This window comes from Citrus sinensis, chromosome 3, assembly GCF_022201045.2.
Source record: "Citrus sinensis cultivar Valencia sweet orange chromosome 3, DVS_A1.0, whole genome shotgun sequence".
NCBI classification, from domain to species: domain Eukaryota; kingdom Viridiplantae; phylum Streptophyta; class Magnoliopsida; order Sapindales; family Rutaceae; genus Citrus; species Citrus sinensis.
The window spans coordinates 19,733,378-19,755,812 of NC_068558.1; the positions used below are offsets into that span (position 1 = coordinate 19,733,378).

The 22,435-nt window shown below is 32.4% G+C and overlaps 1 protein-coding gene and 1 long non-coding RNA gene across 2 annotated transcripts; both read left to right on the plus strand.

The window, feature by feature from the left end:
- Positions 1-1,190: 1,190 nt before the first annotated feature.
- LOC102629858 (caffeic acid 3-O-methyltransferase) lies at positions 1,191-5,149 on the plus strand. The gene is made up of 4 exons (XM_006478027.4): positions 1,191-1,715; positions 4,049-4,359; positions 4,449-4,513; positions 4,718-5,149. The coding sequence occupies exons 1-4, from the start codon at positions 1,294-1,296 to the stop codon at positions 5,018-5,020; spliced, it is 1,101 nt and encodes a 366-aa protein (XP_006478090.2). The 5' UTR covers positions 1,191-1,293; the 3' UTR covers positions 5,021-5,149.
- A 615-nt stretch (positions 5,150-5,764) lies between these two features.
- On the plus strand, positions 5,765-6,326 carry LOC127901060 (uncharacterized). Its single transcript, XR_008053072.1, has 3 exons — positions 5,765-5,877; positions 5,933-5,942; positions 5,978-6,326. It is a non-coding gene; the product is annotated as an uncharacterized LOC127901060 (long non-coding RNA).
- The last annotated feature ends 16,109 nt before the right edge of the window (positions 6,327-22,435 follow it).

Below are 22,435 nucleotides of genomic sequence, written 5' to 3' on the forward strand. Positions count from 1 at the left end.
TGTAATTAACCTTTTATGAATTTTGTAATTAAATCATCATTTGTTGTTTTTCCTTCTTAAAGGGCAAAAATTACCCTTTATGAATTTTGTAAAATTGACCGTGTGGTGCTAGGTACTTCATAAATTGATTTAATTGATTTAATTTATTTAATTTTTAAAGGGCAAATTTATTTATTAAATTGACGAGTTAAAGACAATTTATTCTACTACTAAAAATCAATTTATGAAAGGAAAAAAAAAAGAATGTGCAAAAGAAGCATTTTAATCTTTGATATGATGATAATAATTTTACACAAAAAATTAAATAAATAAATTTGCCCTTTAAAAATTAAATTAATTAAATTAATTTATGAAGTACCTAGTACAACACGGTCAATTTTATAAAATTCATAAAGGGTAATTTTTGCCCTTTAAGAAGGAAGAACGGTAAATGATGATTTAATTACAAAATTCATAAAAGGTTAATTACATGGTCTTTTACGCTCCGGGGGTAAAATTGATCTTTTATGAATTTTCCGTTACATATTAACTGCGTTTTAACGGAATAGTGGGAAAATGCTAACAGTTTAAACGTTTGATAGTAAATTGATGGTTTTACCAAACCGTGGTACTGACATGATGTGTCAGAATACATTTGGTGGAAAAATAATAATATCCCTTATATTTATATTTCTTCATTCTGATCTCTGATGAGAAATTTAGCCCAAGGAATGCATTTGATTTGTTACTTTCTTTATTAATTTTCCACCAAAATTTTGAAGAAACTTTGCTTCCTAAGCGCTCTTGCTCACTTCATTTTCAACGGTCTAACATTTTACGTATTCTTAAAAAGTACTTTGTTTTGAAATCTAAAGAGAGAAAACACGCTCTTCTATATTTGACTACTACACTCTCTTATTCCAACTACTACCACCACAAAGCCACAGCCAATGCTGTGCTTTGCACTTCTAGGTGAAATACAAAAAGAATGAACCTAAGAAATTAAAATAAGATCTCAAGAGATGGATTAAAATTGGAGAATAGCTGATGTCAAGAAGACATAAGAGATTGAGTGAGAAAAGAGAAGATTGGGACTCTGGGAGAGTTTAGTGGGGTCATGTTTAGGTGGTGGACAGTTGTAAAGAACCAACCACTCGGTGGTAGGTCATTGCAAAGAGTTGTAACCCTTTTGTGTTGTATAAATAGCTCCACTACTTAGCTTACTCCACTCCGTGCCATTACTCAAATTGAAGGCTTCACTAATTTCTCTTCCCCGAAAAAAGAAGGAAAAGAGGGAGAAAAAAAAAGCACAAAATGGGTTCAACCAGTTCAGAAACTCAAATAAGTCCAGCCCAAGGCGCGGATGAAGAGGCAAACCTCTTGGCCATGCAATTAACCAGTGCCTCAGTCTTGCCTATGGTTCTCAAATCAGCCATTGAGCTTGATCTTTTAGAGATCATCGCTAAATCTGGGCCAGATGCTTTCATGTCTCCAAAAGACATAGCTTCTCAGCTGCCCACAAAGAACCCAGATGCCCATATCGTGCTTGATCGTATATTGCGCCTTCTGGCGAGCTATTCAGTCCTTAATTGCTCTTTGCGCAATCTCCCCGACGGCAAAGTTGAGAGGCTTTATGGCCTTGCCCCCGTTTGTAAATTCCTCACTAAAAATGAAGATGGTGTTACACTTTCCGATCTTTGTCTCATGAACCAAGACAAGGTTCTCATGGAGAGCTGGTAAGTCATTTTTACTCCTTTTCTTTCTCTCTCTCTCTTTTTAAGAACAATTAAAAAAATTTATCAAGTAGTAATTTAAGACTAATTTCTATTCGAATTATTGAATAAAATAAAAGATAAAAGATATGGCCTCTATTGGGAGCTCTCCTCGATGAGGGGAGCCCAACATGGCCGTGAGTTCACCACAGCACAACTAATGAAAGTCGCTTTTACTCATCTCTAATGTTCCAATCTTTTCCTTGCGATTATTGATGACCACTAATATTAATTATATGTAGAGAGTCTAAATATATGTATTTTGATATTCTGGTTGTATGCATTTTTAAGGTGCTGCTAAATTACAGTTATTATAACTTACACTGGATATAAAAATCTTACGAATCCCATCATCTATCATAACATTTTACATGTTTTTAAATGCATTTTACATGATTTTAAATGGGTTGTAAATTATAGTAGCTTTAATTTATCAATTGCCGTATTTTTATCATTTACGATATGGCTTTCTTTTCACATCATCCGTTAGTTTTTAAAGTTTGATCCCACATAATATAACCTCAAATTTTTTTTTTTTTAATTTAATAACATTTTAAAGTTTCATAATGGTTGGTTTGACGACTTCGTCGGCTCGTATCATCCCTTGATGCTTGCTAGTCATTATCAAATACCCACCAAACTCTAATCAGCAAAATCTAGAATCAACACATCCCTAATTTCTATAAAAAAAATAATAATAATAATAATAATAAAAGAGTATTTACTATACACGTGTATTGTATATAGTACAAAAGGAGTGTTGGTGGGGGATGGGGACCACCTGGTTCAGTTTTGGGCCCACCACTACACAGGCTTTCAGTCTTTCACCACTGAATTTTTATTATTTCGTTTTGTCTTCTCGCAATAGAATGCAGATAAATTGTCAGCATATTCGTTCCAACCAATTATAAAAAGTAAACGATAAAAATGTTCTAAGAAAATTGACACCCGGACCCTACGGCTTTCTCAAATGAACACTCAAAGTCGCAAGCCACAAGGTTTCTGTGGAGCGGTTAGGTATTGATTTTCATCACTCAAATTAAAAAACGTGTTTGGTAGGATTTAATAACAGCATTTTTCTTTTCTGAATGAAAACAAATTATATTTATTTTATAATGCTAACAAAGAAATTTAGAAATATAAAATATTTGTTCATCACTTTATTCATGAGACCCGCCTATATTTTTATAACATACTTACATACAAATTTTGGGTTCGGCACTATTATTAATGCTCTTTTGCCTCTTTTTCATTTATTTTTATATTTTCTTATTTTTAAAAACTTCAAATTGCACCTATACTTAGTGAAAAGACAAGAAAAATTTGACAATGGTTTGATGAATTTTTTTTTTGTCTTCTTAACAAAAATTATATAATACTTTTTTCACTGTCTTTCAATGTTCATATATTTTTAGATAAAGAATCAAAACATTTTTATTTTTAAATACTATTTAAAAAATAAACTACCAAAATACATTTTCAAATTTACTAAGTATTAATCATATCTATATCATAAAACAAATACGAAGACAACAATTAAAAAACATTACCAAAAGCACCTTAAAATATTATCTACACTCCTTTTTATATGCTATTCCTTTTTGTATACTATATCTTTTAACGAGAAAATTTAAAAAAAGGAGATTTTAGAGTTTTACAATAAATGTAAATATTATTTTAATATTTTACTATTATATTTTGATTTATAATATAAATATTAAACATAAATATTTGGTTTTACATGTTTCGATATTTAGAAAATTTTCTAACAAATTAAAATTATCAAATTATTTTTGTTTAATTTTCAAAATAATTTTAAATTATAGTTATTTTATTTATTATATCTATTTAATATAATAAATTTATTTTTATGTAACATAAGATGATTGGTTGAATGGTAATAATTATTCTTATTATGAAAATTTAGAGTTTTTTTTTTTTGGTTATTAGTCAAAGGGTTGATAATAGTTAAAAAAGAAAAGGTCTATATGATTATTTCTGAAAATTTAGGGGATTTTTGTTAAGTGTCATTTTCCCTAAATAATATCTTTGAATTGAGCTTTCGTACATTAAAAGGATGTACCATATAAAGCTTTTCATGGTCAAATAAAGAAATAATGAATAATATACGCCATTTTAAGAAAGGGCACTTTCATCAATTGGGTGGGTATATATTTATTTATCAGAGCATTTATAAGAATAAAATAATAAGAGGATAATATTATTACAGGGTAATTATCCAGCTCCCGTATTGGGAATCAACAACATTGCTCACAAATTAATTTGGCATTGTTCAGGTACTACTTAAAAGATGCAGTGCTTGAAGGTGGCATTCCATTTAACAAGGCCTATGGGATGAATGCATTCGATTACCATGGCAAAGATCTAAGATTCAACAAGATTTTCAACAATGGAATGTCTTCTCATTCTACCATTACCATGAAGAAAATTCTTGAAAATTACAAAGGGTTTGAAGGCCTCAACTCAGTTGTCGACGTTGGTGGTGGAATTGGAGCCACACTTAACATGATTATCTCCAAGTATCCATCGATTAAAGGCATCAACTTTGATTTGCCACATGTTATTCAGGATGCTCCAGCTTTTCCTGGTATATATAAATTAATCATTGTCCCTTTACTTAAATATTTCTACAGCAAGTGCATTAATTGTTATATTCCATTGTTGAATTTGATGTAGGTGTCGAGCATGTTGGGGGAGACATGTTTGTTAGTGTTCCAAAGGGAGATGCCATTTTTATCAAGGTGAATTTTGAATGCACAGTTATACTAATTTAGTGGCTAGCATCTTGCATATTTTCAAGGCTCTGTTTGGCAATGTGCTGTGGTTGTTGAATTATGAATGTTTGATAATACTGGCACCTGTTTTTATTTCACAATGGACACAACACTGCCACCAAATGGAACTAGTATCTTTATTGATTGAAATATTATTATGTTTTTTTATAGTGGATATGTCATGATTGGAGTGATGAGCACTGCGTGAAATTCTTGAAGAACTGCTATGAAGCACTCCCAGTAAATGGGAAAGTCATTGTTGCTGAATCTATCCTCCCAGTAACCCCGGACACAAGCCTTGCATCCAAAGTAGTCATCCATGTCGACTGCATCATGTTGGCTCATAACCCGGGTGGCAAAGAGAGGACTGAACAAGAGTTCAGAGCATTGGCTAAGGCTGCTGGATTCCAAGGTTTCCAAGTTGTGAGCTCTGCTTTTAATACTTACATTATGGAATTTCTCAAGAGTGCTTGAGTCTTTTGTTCTACTGGACTTGCATCTCAAATTACCGTGGCTTTCCTATATACGTGTTTCTCTCCATTGCAAAACAATAAAAAAGTTAATTTCAGTTTGCTTATTTTTAATAAATATTAATTTTGTAAAGTTGATTGCATGTTATTGAACTAATTTTGGAATTGTTGTTGCAAAGAGTTGATTAAAGAGTGATTTTGAACCATTAAAGATTCAGTTTTTGATGTCTCTAGTCCCTAATTATCTTCAAAATCATCTTTTCCACGGTGGACATATATATTATTTTCAAAATTCTGTATTGCAAATGTGTTTCTTCGTTCAGTATGGCTTAAAAATTATCTTAGCATAAATCTTGCAAGTCCAAACATATCCTTTAAGAAATTATAAATGTAATTTCATATATATATATATATGAAATTAAAGTTCTTTTATCGGACTCTGAAGGAACATAATGAGCTTTAAAAAGATTTAGACAGTGAATGGCGTTAGGGGTCAGAAATGTGTTTAACTAGCTCAAGAAAAGTTTCTTGTTCTTTAGTCAACAAATTGAGTTTTTTTGTCTTTAAATAGGATTCTGTATCTGAATCACTATTAGGGGTGGGCAAAATCGGGTTCGGGTCGGGTTCGGGTCAACCCGATCGGGTTTCGGGTTGTTCGGGTTAGACAAAGAACAATCCGAACATAACCCGAATTAATGACCCGACCCGAACCGACCTGAACTATATTCGGGTCGATTCGGGTCGGGTTATTAATTCGGGTTATGTTCGGGTTGGATCGGGTTGGATTTAAAATGGGTAGAATTGAGTTCGGGTCAATTTGGGTGAGTTCGGGTCAATTCGGGTCAGTTCGGGTCAATTCGGGTTAATTCTGGTCGGTTGAAATAGGGTTAGTTCGGGTCAGTTCGGGTCAATTCAGGTCAGTTCGGGTCAATTCGGGTCAGTTCGGGTCGGTTGAAATCAGGTCAATTCGGGTCAGTACGTTTTTTTTTTTTTTTAAGAACCCGATCGGGTATTCGGATCGGGTCGGGTTTGACCCGAACCGATCACAACCCGATCGGGTTTGTAAATTTCAAACCGATCGGGTTTCGATCCCGACCCGAACCCGAAATTTATCGGGTCGGGTCGGGTTGGATCGGGTCGGGTCGGGTAAAATGCCCACCCCTAATCACTATCACTAGATATAGATGTATCTGAGTCAATTAACTCATCAACTTGTAGAGGCTCACTGTCTCCCGACATGAAAGACTCAGAGTCAGAAGACTCTAGAAGCAAAGGAGCTACTTTAGAAAGTATTTCTTCAGCAAGGCCAAGCTCATGGAACTTTATGCTCATTCGATAGAATTTTGCAGTGTGGCCTTTCTTTCCACATTTAAAACATGTGGCTTCTTTATAATTAAAAGGAGCTTTTAATTTTGCTATGGCATCTTTCCTTTTAGAAAAGGGAGCCTCTAAGTTACAATAATTGTACCATACATTTCTCATGTGAACCACACAAAATTATAGGACCCACAATTTGTGTGGTTCACATGAGAGATGTATGTTACAATTATTGTAACTTAGCATTTGCCTTTAGAAAAATAAGGTTTCTTAAAAGGCTTCGAAGGTTTCCTATAGGAAGGTTCTCTAAACTCGTGGAAGGGTTTCCTATGGCTTTTAGATTTGTAATGTTTCTTATAAGGTTGCGAAGAACACTTACCATTACAATCCTTAGAAGTGGAGGCTTTAATCTCAACAGGAGGTTCACCATAGTCAATGGTCAGGCTCCTAAGTGGAGGATGTTCAGATTCTATGATCCTATCACTATCAGAAAGATTTCATTCAGTAATTTTCTTCCTAACAGTAATGGGATTTGATTCTTTAAAAGGATAAGTAATTTTATTATCTGAAGCATACATTTCAAACCAATCAAAAAATAATCCTTAGAAGTGGAGGCTTTAATCTCAACAGGAGGTTCACTATGGTCAATGGTCAGGCTCCTAAGTGGAGGATGTTCAGATTCTATGATCCTATCACTATCAGAAAGATTTCATTCAGTGATTTTCTTCCTAACAGTAATGAGATTTGATTCTTTAAAAGGATAAGTAATTTTGTTATCTGAAGCATATATCTCAAACCAATCAAAAAATAATATATGGACTTTATGCAAATTAACAAACTCATAATAAGTTTCTTGAATTTCTTTTCTTTGGTTTAGGAAATTCTTAAAAAACCAAAGTCTTTTTTTCTTTATTAGTGTCAGAATAAAAATCATTGTGAAGAAGAGTTTAATCTAATTCAAAATAAATTTGTACAGAAGCAGAAAAAAGGAGGAAATCTGATATTAAACCAAGCTTGTTGATAATCCCAATAGGAAAAAGATAAGCAATGGTTTAAGCTTCTTTGAAAATTGACAGGGAAAGTCTTTGGTTTGTGGAGTTGGTCGTTCCACTGCTTTGGGCTCAAAACTTTAAAAATGGTTGCCGTGGAATAGGCAGGCTCAGAATCCCAATAGGAAAAAGATAAGCAATGGTTTAAGCTTCTTTGAAAATTGACAGGGAAAGTCTTTGGTTTGTGGAGTTGGTCGTTCCACTGCTTTGGGCTCAAAACTTTAAGAATGGTTGCCGTGGAATAGGCAGGCTCAGAATGAGATTCACTGAGGAAGAAATGTTTGAATTTTACAAACTCAGTGAATTCTAAGATGTCTTGATAGAAAGACTGGGGTTTTGACAAATCTCATGGTTTGAAAAACCAACAAGAAGCTTAAACCATTGCTTATCTTTTTCTTATTGAGATTATCAATAAGCCTGGTTTAATACTTTTTTTTTATTCAAAACCCAAAAAAGCCTCATTCTTGGTTATTTTTCTTCAATTAAAAAATAACCGTCCAAAGTCTCCCAAACTGGTTTCAACAATGGTGGAACTATTTTGGGTGAAGCCCAAATATTCTTACCTCTAACGCCATCCACTGTCTAAATTTTTAAAGCCCATTATATTCCTTCAGAGTATATATATATATATATATATGAAATTAAAGTTGCTTATTTTCTTTTCTTTGTATATTTATATACTGGTAGTCGTTCAACACTTCTGATAGCGAATTATATACTGGTAGTCTTATAATAATTAATGAAAATTATTCTAATAATAATTCTTTAAAATATTCCTATTGAATGTGTTTTACTTTATCTTATTTTTGCAAATGATATTAAACAAAATTTTGAATTTAAAAAAAATTAAAATAACATTTTTGTTCTCATTTTTATTTTATGAAAACAACAATTGAAAAACAATACTGACAGGCGCTTAAGTTCTTCAACTATAACTCGAAGCCTCTATTAAGCAGAGCCAAGCCACGCTGGCAGCTTCAATTATAACAAAATACCAGAACTTATACATAAAACCATGGCATCCGCATTTATAGCAAAATACAAGAACTTATACACATAAACTCTAAATATAAACAAGTTCCACTACCAACTTGTAGTTACAGAGAAATGCATAACGAATTACATGGAAAATAATTATTATATTAACGACCTTAGAAACTGTAAATGTGATGCCAACACAGTAATACACTAACACTTAGTTAACTCACACTAGTTTGTGGTGTCATGATTTTGGTATTAGTACTATTATTAACATTATGACACCATAGCATCAAAATGTTGCGATATTATATTAATATCTGTAATTATTGTTACTATGTTATTAGTGTTTGATTTATTAGTTAAAAAATATATATAAAATGGGTCATTGCATGTTCACTCGTTCACATTTCTTTCCAAATCAGATTACAATTCACTAGCAAAATGATTATAATGCACTAACCAGACTCAAATTTAAATTACAAAATCATTTCATTACATATCCAAATACATTATTACACATTACAAAAACTAGATATCTAACTCCTGGTACTGAATATAGCGAATACATAAATAAACTAAAAAAATCCATCGTTGATGGAATCATCAGTATTGTTAAGAAAAGGTAAAGTTCAACAATACCAAAATCTTTCAAATACCATCCAGAATTCTTCTCAATATTCAATTGTATCCTGTAACAAAAATCCTCTGGCGATATTATAATTCTTATTCTCCTACATCGATAGTTTATCTTCCACACAATTGCCTGAGGGACAACAAACAATAACAAATTAGCCGCATTAATTACAATATCAACAAACATTAAATGCCAGGAAACTAGCGTTGTAAGTACCTGAGGGTCACTACTAAAAAAAGGCTAAATAATAATTGTTTTTGACTTTCATACACCCTATTAGACGACGGTTGCTCAACCGTCATTAAAGCCTGTATTAAAAAATTTCAAAATGATGATTTTTATATGTCATGGATTTATGGTGTATCATCCATCACAAATCTCTTATACACATATGATAAAATGCTGTCGTGACATTGTCTAGGTGTGACTAATATTTGACATGAATAATTAAGTATTTAATTAAAAATTAATATTTAAATATATATTAAATAACTTTAAAAAATTAATATCTAATTTGGCAAGAATTTTTAAAATTATTTTGGTGGGTATTCAAATTAATATTAAAATTATTTAGGGGCGAATTGAAACTTAATCTAAATAAAATAGTTTGGCGGGAATTAAAATCTGTTTTAAATTTTAGTACCTATTTTTTCAAATAATTATTTTTTATTTCACAAGATATATTTATAATTCAATAATAGAAAAATTATTGCTAAAATTCTTAATTTAATGTTAATAAAATAAAAAATAATTACAACTACATGAATATTTTTATAATTGTTAATTTGTTATACAAACTTTCCTAACCAAAATAAACACCAAACTAAATTTCAAACATTTTCGTAAAACTGCGGTCTCTGCTACCCCACGCCAGCTGATCCTTTTTAATATTTTCTTTTCCTCTCTTGACTAATACTACTGCTCCCATAATCCTCTGAATATTCTTTTCCATTATAGCTACTGATCGAACCAACATATTTGATGAGATGATGATTTCTCTACCGCTACTACTGCCGCATGCAAATGCTTATATAACCCAGAAATCATGTCCAACAACATCTGTATAAAGCAAAAAGCAACTCAATCAACCATAAGCAACCTTGCAAACCAAATAACCAGAAACAAGCCATGTAAATGATAAAAAATTAACCTAACCACTGAACCACAAATCAACAAAGGCAACATTTTATCATGCTCAATCCTCAACAGAAACTGTGTGATTTATTTCTTTTAAAGTATTTGTTAACACTTAGAAATGATGTAGAAAATGAGATAACCTATTTGGGATAATCCACCACTAGTTAAAGCTAAGAAAATAAATAATTATCAGCTTCCATAGTCTCAGCTCTTTTTTCAAGTAAACAATTATCATGTTCAATCCTCAATAGAAAACCATGTGATTTCCTTCTTTTAAAGTATTTGTTAACACTTAGAAATGATATAGAAAATAAGATAAGCTATTTGCAATAATCTATCACTAGTTAAAGCTAAAACAATAAATAATTATTAGCTTACATAATCTCAGCTCTTTTTTTACTAAATTATACATGCTACTGCACAGAATAAAAAAGCCACCAGAGAAAGCTAACTATTCTAAGCCAGCAAAACACTTGCACTCTGTATAAGGAAAGAGATTAATTTTATTCCCATAAAGTATTCCCCCTTTTCCAAATACATTTTGATCACACTTATACTAATTTAGTTTATCATTTACCCTCCACTTGGTTCTTTTAAACCACATGCAAATGATAACAGAGAAAGCCAGAATGCACCTTGTTAGAGCAAATGAACAAATTTATAAGCAAATACATTAATTAAAACTAACAAAGTACATGTGCACACATGCACTCACACACCTTTAAATTAAAGAGTAATTTTCTTCTGTAAAGAAAATTGCTTTCAACTACAATTATACATTAGCATCCAATCTGCAAAGCCTTTGAAACCTAATACAACTATACCTTTCAAAAACTGACTTTTTAGATTTCTGTCTTTCCATCTCATAAGTTCCAGATTTATTTCTTTATTTTTTTAAAAAATTGTTTTGTTAATTATCTAATTTTAAAAACTGAGTTCATTGCTTCATAGTAATGATGAATTGTTTGAATGCAATGATTACAATATGCTTTTCAGGCAGTTCTTGTCCAACAGGTGGTCTGACTTGAGTTATGATATAAACATTGCATTGAAAATGAAAATAAAAAATTTTGCTGTTCAGAGACAATATCAAATGTAAGTAGCATACCGACAACTCATTTGAAAATTCCACTTTAATTACAGCTTCTCTGCTACTGATCTTGATTTGGTAAATCAACTCTTTCAAGATAAGAGTTGCTGGCTCCTAATTCTCTGAAAAATCCATCTGTTAAAGTTGAAGTAAAACTTTGAGTAATGAAACAAGTATGCTCTTTGGCATTTTTGCATTACATATTGTGAACTTATGGGTGGGATCTCCTAAATGTCAACATATATTTTCATCTGATTAGTAGCATGCATTCATAACAAACAATGAGATAAGGACAATAAAGGCCTCATTGACAGCATTTTAATGAGCATTGAGTGTCAATGGCTATTAGAACAAGGATATATGTGATAAAAAATCAACCATCAACAAGCATATGTTTTCATTTGAGGACTTCATTTTCGTGAACTGTGGTTGAGCAGCAGCTTGCTGCATTTGAGCTAAGCCTTTGTAAGAGTGAGTTGTGTGCTATAAATTCCTTGCAATTTTTTTTGGTTCAAGGTACAAGAAAATTATCTTTTCTTCTTTTTGTTTCTTATCTCTGTCAAAATAAGTTTATCTCTCCCTGCTAACAACTTTAAAATAGTTCCATCTCAAACATTAACTTGTAAGAATTCACCATGCATCAATCAAGGTTACCCAACCTATAATTTTGGAGTTACTAGGAGGAGAAAGTTCTCACTTTCCACTCTTCCAAAGTATGATGATAAACAAAATAAATGCCTATATTATTATATATTGGAACAACTGCTAAATAAACGAAACCTACCAGCAATAGGACACTAAATGTGGCATGATCTCTGGATATGTATGTGTCAATCTCGCTCTGTATATCTGGGTCTGCAAAGGAGCTCATCAGACTATGAAAACAACAAAAATTTATGGGCGAAAACCTAACAAATTAGATACCATCCTAATGATATATAAATTTCTACTTTTTTAAAATACAAATTAACTTCTTCGAGATGAGAAGAATAAAAGCTGAAACCATATCAGGGTGTCAAACCAAGAATTGACACTATCCAAGCCACTTCCAGCAAATTTTGTATTCTTTTTCATAATAAATCAATACATAGGGAACCATGTTACTGATTCATGTTCTAGAAATATCGATGGTCATCATTCAAATTCCCAAACACTCGCGAGGACCCCTAATACCTTCACCACAACCGGAAAGTAGCCAGCAACGGCCACACGAAGTTGCAGTTTCTAGCGCAAATGGCACCATGATCGGCGCGATCCGTTGGATTTTTGACCCACCACCTGAGTTTTACTGTTCACAACAACCCCTTCAAAATCCGAACCCACCACTGCCGAGAAGCCGCCAGAGTTGCCGCGATCAGCCAGCAAATTTGCGCGGGCCGCGAATCTCGATCTGCCATATCCCGCCATACGTCGGCACTACCACCGGTTCCATCGGTCTTCGCATGGCCTAAAGTTCTTCAATTGAACAATGACGGCTGATTTGAGTGGGAGGCTGAGTACTATGAGTTGAGTGAGTGAGAGGCTGAGGTCTTTGTCGTCTTCTAATACTTTTCTGTCAAATCGATCGATGGCGGCTCTGAATGTTTTGTTTTCTTCGGCTGTGAGTGAGAGTTAGGGCTGTGTTGTTGGTAAGGTTAAGGCTGAGAGTGCCGTCGACTTTGTTAGGCTTAGGACTGCTTTAGTTTCAAAGATGAAAATTTGAACACTTGAGAAATTTTCAAGGGAATTTCTTGTCACTGTTTTATCGCAAATCGTGAAATAAATTTTGTTATGGTTCAGAGATAGACAAACTTAAGGCAAAATTATATTGCAACTGTGTTATCTTAACACAGTTGTAATATAGCTGGACCTACAAGCTTAATAGTTATTTGGTTGATATATGTGTGATGCTATGAATTTACTACAGTATTTTATCTTGATTTTATTTATTGAATTCCATATTTTGCCTAACCACCCATTTAGTGGATACTGGCTAAGAAGGAGATTTAAAAAGATCTGACTTAATAGAACAAATTAAAACAATATATGGTTTTAGGTTGAGTTTCATAAGTCGAATTAATTTCCATTTGAATAAGGTCACGCTTGATCTAAAATTAGTGAAGAATTAAACATTAAGATTCATCTTGTAGGGCAATTGCAACTAGGGGTGGGCGTTTGGATCGGGTTGACCCGATCCAAACATTTCGGGTTCGGTTCGGTTCGGGTTAAAGCTTACAATCCGTTTGGATTAAAAATCTAAACTCAATCGGGTTGTATTTCGGTTCGGGTTGAACCCGAACCGAATAATCAACCCGATTGGGTAAAAAAAAAAAGTTTAAAAATATAAACATAAACCTAACCCTAACCTTACAACTCCTAAACACACACTTCTCACTTTCTCAACCGTCACTTGACTTCTCCACTTCTTTTTCTTCTTCTTCTTCTTCTTCTTCTCCTTTTCTTCCTCCACTGACAAATATCATCTTCTTCTTTTCTTCTTCTTCTTCATTTCTTCTTCATTTCTTCTTCTTCTTCTTCTTCTTCAAATCTTCTTCTTCTTTCCTTCGGCTGCTGCCAAGCATCTTCTTCTTCTTCTTATGTTCTTCCTCCATTGCCAAATAATTCTTCTGCTTTTTCTGATCTCCATTAATCATTTAATAATTTATTTTTTAATTGTTAGTTAATTTCTTAGTTTTCTTTTGTTAATTTTTTTTTGTGAAATGTTAAATTCAGAATTCTATACGTTAATCAGTTAATTTATAAATAAGATTATAGGAAATTTGTGTGATATTTAGTTAATTTTTTCTGTTTTTGGATAGATAAAATTATGGTTTCATAATATAAACGAACCTGAATTTATAACCCAAACCGAACCGAACCGAATTAAATTCAGTTTGGTTTGGGTCGGGTTTATAGTTTGAACCTGATTGGGTTGAATCTTCTAAACCGAATGGGTTGAAACCCGAACAACCCGAACCGAAATCCGATTTGCCCACCCCTAGTTGCAACCTAGAACGCATAATGCTATATCTAATGTTGACGTAACAACTAGTAACTATTATATTACATTTAGATATAAGATATCCAATAGGCGACAACTGAGGATGCATGAGAGATTCTGCCCAGTGCTGTAGTAAATATTGTAGTAACATAATTTTAATTGGAAAAATAGTCAATACCATTAAGTGAGTTTAATCACTTAACTACTCATTTTTCATTGAGTTTGTCTTTGTGTTTGATTTAAGATTTTCCTTTTATTATTTTTTTATTGAATTTTTTTAATCAAGTTAGTTTATTAGTTTCATTGATTATCTTATTTTAATTTGGTATGAAATTGCACTGTTAAGATTGCTGTAACAAATCATATAACATCAATTCCTATGGAGTTTATCTGAATACTCATTAGTATAGTACTTGTTGTGTACACTTGCACATTGACACCTATAGCATTAAGCAAATCACCCAACAAATATATATCGACCTAACAGGAGATGATTAGCAAAATATCTTCATTAATTAATTACCATGGGTATTAAGCCCTTTTTGTTTACTTCATATAGGCTGCGATCAAAATTAGTAATAGCACCTTTGCCGTTGCACTTAATTGTAACTTTATGTAAAGACTTAAAAGAAATATACAAAAATTTTAATCCATTAGTTTATAGAGATTATCCAACATTATAAGTGGAATGATTTACTAAAGAGAACACTTGATAAACTAAAAATTATAAGAAAAATTTTTTAATAATTAAAAATTCTCTTAAACAGATGGGTTATAACAACAATAAATATTAAAGTGACCATGGATAACAAATTAGCTAAAAAAACTATTATAAGAAAAAATGCATGAAAAAAACTACATACTTTAAGCTAAAGGGAACACTTGATCAATAGAAAAATGTGAAATATAATCAAATGAACACAAATTTATCCAAATGTGTAGGATAAAAAGAGAAAAAGTCCATAAAGTCAAGTGATTTCATATCATAAGCACAACTAAGAGAGCAACATGTATGTACCTATATTATGAGGAACATAGAATCTTATCCACTTTGATTGATGCGTTCAATTTTGCTAAAACTGATTTTTGGTATCAACTTCAACATTTTCAAAATATCCTCAATACTAGATTTTATAAATTACTGAAATCATTATTGATACTCAGGACTCACCTATGTTGCAAATATTGCAACGTGCAACATTTTTTGTCCTTATGCATAATTGCCTTAGGATCTGAAGGGATTCCATCTAATGGCTGGGATGAGTCATTACAATAAGTAAAGTAGCCAGATGCAACAGTTGACTACAGATAAATATAATAAAAAATTAAATAATCCAAAATAGTTAAAATTAGGTGATTGAATCTGTGTGGAGAGGACATCATCGAAATCGTTGCAAAAACCTATAAATAGCTTAAGTCTATTCCACACATAGTAAAATCGGATCATCAAATTAATTGTCAATGGAATTGCGGTCATATGAGGCTGAAGTAAATATGAAATCGCGGCAAAAAGATTGTAGACAACTATATCACTATGGCAGCCAATTGTGTCCAACATTGGGTGGAGTTGAAAATTTAGGAATTAGGCCAATGTAACTCCTTGGCAAAATAGTGGAAAGAAGTCTCTTTGATCTGTCAATAAGTTGTTCGATCGGACGCAACATATAACTACGGATAAGAAATTGTTAATTTTGTTTGTAAGTTTTAATGGTGGCAATTAGGTAGGATAATTAGTTATGATTTTGATGGAAGAATCATAGAAAAGGAGAATTCTAAGAAGGAAGCATTATTTTATTTCTTTGTAACAAGCACAAGATAGAAGAATCAAGAGGCAATTAATTTATTGGACAAGAAATTGAACAAGGAGCGTGCATGTAGTTTTTAATAAAGCCTTGAATCAACTATGCAGGTGGAAATTGCTTTATTTTTTCAAGGATTATTTGGTTATATGGCTAATTAATAAGGTGTTACTTGTATGGCATGTCATTACATGCGTGATTTATTGTATGCTTTGTTGGTGACCAATTATGGACTTTGCATATTGTGTTTATGAATTAAAATTTTGTCTTGCTACTAAACTGCAATTGGTAGATATAAACATGACTTGCTTGGTTATGAAAGCAAGCATGTTGAAATGGAACCAATTGGGGGCAAGCCCCCTTCAAATGCTTGAGGAGATGCAAGCATTTGATTATATGGCTAATTCATAAGGTGTTAGTTGTACGACATGTTATTATTTGCGTGATGTATTGTATGCTCTTCTGATGACCAATTATGGATCGTGTATATTGGGTTTATGAATTGTAATTATATCCTGCCATAGAACTGTAGCTAGTAGATATACACATGACTTGCTCGGTTATGAAAGCAAGCACATTGAAATGGAACCAATTGGGGATAGATCCCCTTCAAATAAAATGAAAAGGGAGGGAAAGCAATATAATCTATTGATGAGAACAATTAAATTTCCATTCCGATGTTAAAAGGGGCATGAGTTGTTATGCATGATTGTTATAAATTGGAGAGACCGTCATATTTATTTTGTTAGCCTAAAGGCTACACATATTGTAATTTGATGATAACAAATATGTGTTTTACGTGATATGATAAATATTATATTTCGCATTTTCACTAGTTCTTAAAGGATAATATTTATGCTAGTGAATCACATGAAATCAAACTCAAGACATTCAACGGACAATGGTTTGATCAAGAACAAAGTTTAGCTCAACAGAGTTATTATTGCGACAAATTCTTTTAAAGTTGGTATGAATTATTATATGCATGATTTAGTATTTGAGAAGCTCAAGATTTTGTTCAATAAATCATTACTTTTCATAAACCAAAAGATATATTTATAAGACAAGTATTTTTTGGATTTGAGTGTTTTACAAATTTTGGATTAAATTGAAATTATTTTGAAATTAATAAGCATTATGAAAAACCTCTTTGAAAAGTATTATAAAGTTTTGGTCATATCATATTTTCAGAAAGTTTTGGGAATAACGAGTATTATTTAGAAATTCTGAATTTGGACCTATTTCCAAAAATATAAACATTTTTTTGTAGTGTAATTTGGAGTGTATATCAGTTTCTTCCAAAGAAATTTATTTGTAATGAGATGACCGATAACCGAACTCCTTACTTGATAAAATACTAGTCTCACTACGACAAGTGTGTATCTTGGCACATCTCATCACTATCCAAGGTACATTCTCTTGATTTGATTCCCTCTTTACTCTAAGACATCATTTACATGATTTTGAAGCATAATGCGCCTCAAACATGTCGATGCAAATCTTGCAACCTTGAAATTAAACTTATTCCTCAAGAAAACTTTGCGTAGTTCTAATATTAAATTATACTTGGAATCGAGCAAGTTGCCCACACAAATCATTGGACCCATAACTTCTAACAAAGTCCTCTGAAGGTAAAACTAAAGCAGCAACTATCCAAGGTACATTCTCTTGATTTGATTCCCTTTTTACTCTAAGACATCATTTACATGATTTTGAAGCATAATGCGCCTCAAACATGTCGATGCAAATCTTGCAACCTTGAAATTAAACTTATTCCTCAAGAAAACTTTGCGTAGTTCTAATATTAAATTATACTTGGAATCGAGCAAGTTGCCCACACAAATCATTGGACCCATAACTTCTAACAAAGTCCTCTGAAGGTAAAACTAAAGCAGCAACTAGAGGGTTAAAATACTAGCCTTATTACTACAAGTGTATATCTCATCACGTCTCATCACTACCTAACTCCTTACTCAATAAAAATACTAGCCTTATTATGACAGGTGTATGTCTTGTCATGTGTCATCACTACCCAACGTATAGTCTCTTAATTTGATTCCCCCTTTACTATCAGACACCATTTACATGATTTTGACATAATGCACTTCAAACATGACAATGCAGATTTTGTGACCTTGAAATCGAACTTATCCCTCAAGAAAACTTTTCATAGTTCCAATATTAAATTATACTTGGAATCGAACAACTTGCCCACACAAATCATTAGACCCATAACTTCTAAGGAAGTCCTTTGAAGGTAAAACAAAAGTAGCACTTATTGAGGTTCAACTACTAGCTCCTTACAATGGGACGTTGAAGTAATAAGTTAACTTTGACTTGGTTCATGGTCGTTCTAAAAACGAGTGAACTCTTTCCTATAACCGATTAGACCTTTATCATGCACACCATCTCCATCATTGATAGTATTATGGATCACCATTATCAATAGGAGCATAAAAAAGATCATTATCTCTATCATCAATTAGGTTATATATATATATATATATATATATATATATATATATATATATATATATATATATATATCCTTCTAGTATCAGAGCCAAGGGGAGGATAGTGTAATATAGTTTAGAGACTTTGTGTTTAAAGACTTGTGTTTTCTTTGATTTTTGTTTGTATGGTGAATTCCTTACTGGTAGTAAGTCCCGTTTTAGGATAAGGATTTCCGCATAGAGCAGTAAAACCATACCTGTAGCCATACTGACAGGACTAGGAATAGAACATAGGTTTTTGTCCATGGATTCTCTACTCTGTAGAGCATCATCTTTCTCTAGCTCTTCTTCTGGAAGAACTAGTGATTTTAAGAATGTTGTGAATTCGGAAGAATTTGTGATTAAAGATTTCAATAAAGCAATTGATAACTGGGAATTACCTAAAGTTAATAAAGAAATGATTTATAAAACAAAAAAGTTTGATTTTCTAAAGAATGACTATGTTATAAAAACTGAAGAAAGGGACATAACTCTTTCAAAGCCTTTTGAAACAATTCATTTGTTTTCAGAACAATTTTTAAAGAAATTAAAAGATAAAAATTTTAATTATATTTATATTGGATTAATACAAGTCGGTATAAAACCCCTTACTAAAAAAGGTCTAAATACTTCCATCCTTGTCGTTCTGAGAGATGGTCGATTCATCTCTTTTGATGATTCTTTACTAAGTAGTATAGAATCAAGTCTGTGTAAAGGACCCATTTCATTTAATTGTTATCCAAACATAACAATTTCTTTAAAAGACAAAAACATTTTAAAAAGTATGATTTTACAAATCAAGACCCACAATTATGATATGATTTAGGGATCTATCCCTGTAGCTTTAATTTATAAAATTTCTTACAAAGCCATGATTTCTGCGTTTAGTACGCAACATAAATTCCAGTAAAAAAAAGATGAGACTCTTCTCCTGCAGATTGACCTGTCTAAAGCCAATACTGTTATTCCAAAACCTATCCAATGGAAAGATGTCAATCTTCCCGATGAATGGATTCTTGAAGGAGCCACTGCCCCAGTGATTCCAAAACAACTTAAGCCAAATACAGAGTTGTAAAATGTGACTCAGTATTCAGATGGTAAAGTCAAATTATCATTTCGAAGATCTACATCAACCAGATTCTCTGATAAAGATTCATGTTCAAGCGTTCCTTCATTGGAAAGAAAATTTTCAAAAGTACCTTCTATTATAAATCTCCCTTTCCAACCTGTAAAGAGTCAACCCAGGTTTTCCACTTCGGATATACCTAGTTCCTCTATTCACTCTGTTGACTATACCACTAGTGTTCCACACCCAATCTACACTAGCAGTCAACATGAACAAAGACAAGAGGAGAAGGAACCCTCTCCCCCAACTTCTCCTACATTTTCTACTGTCACGGAAAATGTGATAAATGTTATTGAAAATTTTTTTAAATTGGATAAAACTCTCCTCCATAATGATTTTTATTCAGATAATAATAAAGAAAAAAGACTTTGGTTTTTTTAAACATTTTCTAAATCAAAGAAAAGAAATTCAAGAGACATATTAAGAGTTTATAAATTCACATAAAATTCATATATTGTTTTTTGATTGGTTTGAGATATATTCTTCGAATAACAACATTTCTTATCCTTTTAAAGAGTCAAACCCTATTACTATTAGAAAGAAAATCCCTGAATGGAAACTTTTCGATAGTGATAGGACCATAGAATCTGAGCATCCACCTCTTCGGAGTTTAACTGTTGACCATGGTGAACCTCCTATTCAAATTAGAGCCTCACCTTACAAAATCCCTAAACCAAATGATTCTGATGCGAATTTAAGTAGTATTATTCAACAGAATAATTTCTGTAATACTAACTTAAATACAATAGGAAAACAGTTGACTAGGATAGAAAGCCAATTCCAAAAGTCAACCATAGTTGTTTCTCCTATTAGCACAAAATCGGATTTTGACAAAAAGTTAAAGGAACCTATTTTTAAACCTTTTCAGGTTTCGAAAATTAGCCAGAAGTTTGTTCAAGAGTCAAAATCGGATTTTGCTAAAGCCATTAGAGACCAATTAGATAGAATAAAAGCTTCTTCTTCTTCTTCTTCTTCTTCTAAGGTCCAGATAGCCCCTGATAGTGCCCAATCTAGCAAGATTGGTGTACTAGAACATGACAATGTTTCTATAGCCTCTTCAGATATAAAAGCATTTAATGATGAACCATCTGCTCCTAAAGCCAACAAAATCCATTGGGAATTAGCCTTACCTACTATCAGGACTCCACCAGATTTAGCTATAGATAATAGACCGAGTGCTTTAAATCAATCGCGATTTAATGCATCTTCTGTTTATGAGTGGAATATTGATGGCATGTCTGAGTACAACATCTTAGGGTTATTGCAACAGATGACCATGGCAGCTAATGCCTATAAAACTCAGGCGGGAACTTCTGATAGAGCCATAGCAGAAATTCTCGTTGCTGGTTTTACTGGTCAACTTAAAGGTTGGTGGAATCATCTTCTCACTAAACAGCAACAATTAGATATCCTAAATTCCATCCAAATTGATGAGAATGGAGCCCCCATTCTTGACGAATTCAATAGTCCAATTCAAGATATTGTTGCTACCCTGATTTTGACTATATCCCTTCATTTCATAAGTGACCCTTCGCACCTTAGGGATAAGAATGCTGAGTTACTACACAATCTAAGGTGTAGGAAACTTAGTGAATTCCAAAGCTATAAAACCACATTCTTTACTAGGTTTTTCCTTAGGGATGATGCAAATCACATAACTTGGAAGGAGAAATTCCTTGCAGGTTTACCGACCCTACTTGGAGAAAAGGTTAGGAATTCCATTAAAGCACTGTATGACAACCGTATTCCTTATGATGAGCTTACCTATGGTGAACTCGTCAGTTTTGTCAACAAAGAAGGTTTAAAGATTTGTCAAGATTTGAAGTTACAGAAACGACTAAAATGAGAGCTTAGAAAATCTAAGCAAGAATTAAGTAGTTTCTGTAAACAATTTAACTATGACCCTTTTAAAACTTCTATTTCTAAGGATTGTAATGGTAAGTGTTCTTCGAAACCTTACAAAAAACATTACAAATCAAAAGGCCATAGGAAACCCTTTCAAGATTTTAGAGAATTTTCTTATAAGAAAACCTTGAGGCCCTATAAGAAACCCAACTTCTCTAAAATGAAAGAGTTTAGAGCCAAACCAAAACCCCCTTTAAACTATAGAGAAGCCACATGTTACAAATGTGGGAAGAAGGGCCATACTGCAAAGTTTTGCAGAATGAACAGAAAGCTCCATGAGTTTGGCCTTGATGAAGAAATTCTTTCTAAAGTTGCCCCTTTACTTGTAGAGTCTTTTGACTCTGAGTTTTCCATGACGGGAGATAGTGAGCCTCTACAGGTTGATGAGTTAAATGATTCTGAATCTGTTTCTTCTAGTGATTCTGACACCAGTAATTCAGATTCTTATTTAAAGAAAATCAATGTTTTGACCAAAGACCAAGAAATCTTTCTTGAACTTGTTAAACATATTTATGATCCAAATCTTCAAAAGGAATACCTTGATAAACTTCTAAAAACCTTGGATTCTAACAAAGCAAAAACTCCTAAAGTTCCAATTGTTAAAAAGAATTCTTATGATCTCACTGAAATTTTGGGTACAAAGAAAACAAAGAAAACAACCCCTAATATCCAAGATCTTCAGAAAGAAATCAAAGAAATTAAATTTGAGATCAAAGAATTAAAAGAAAAACAGAAAAATAATTCTGAAACTATTCAACTTCTTTTACAAAAACAATTAGAAGATAATTCTGATAAAGAAGTTGAATCCGATGGTGATAACGAACAAAACCTTGAAAACATTGAATCTGTACCCAATGATTTTCTGTTTGTTTTAAAACAAATCACCACCAGAAAATATTTGATTAAAAT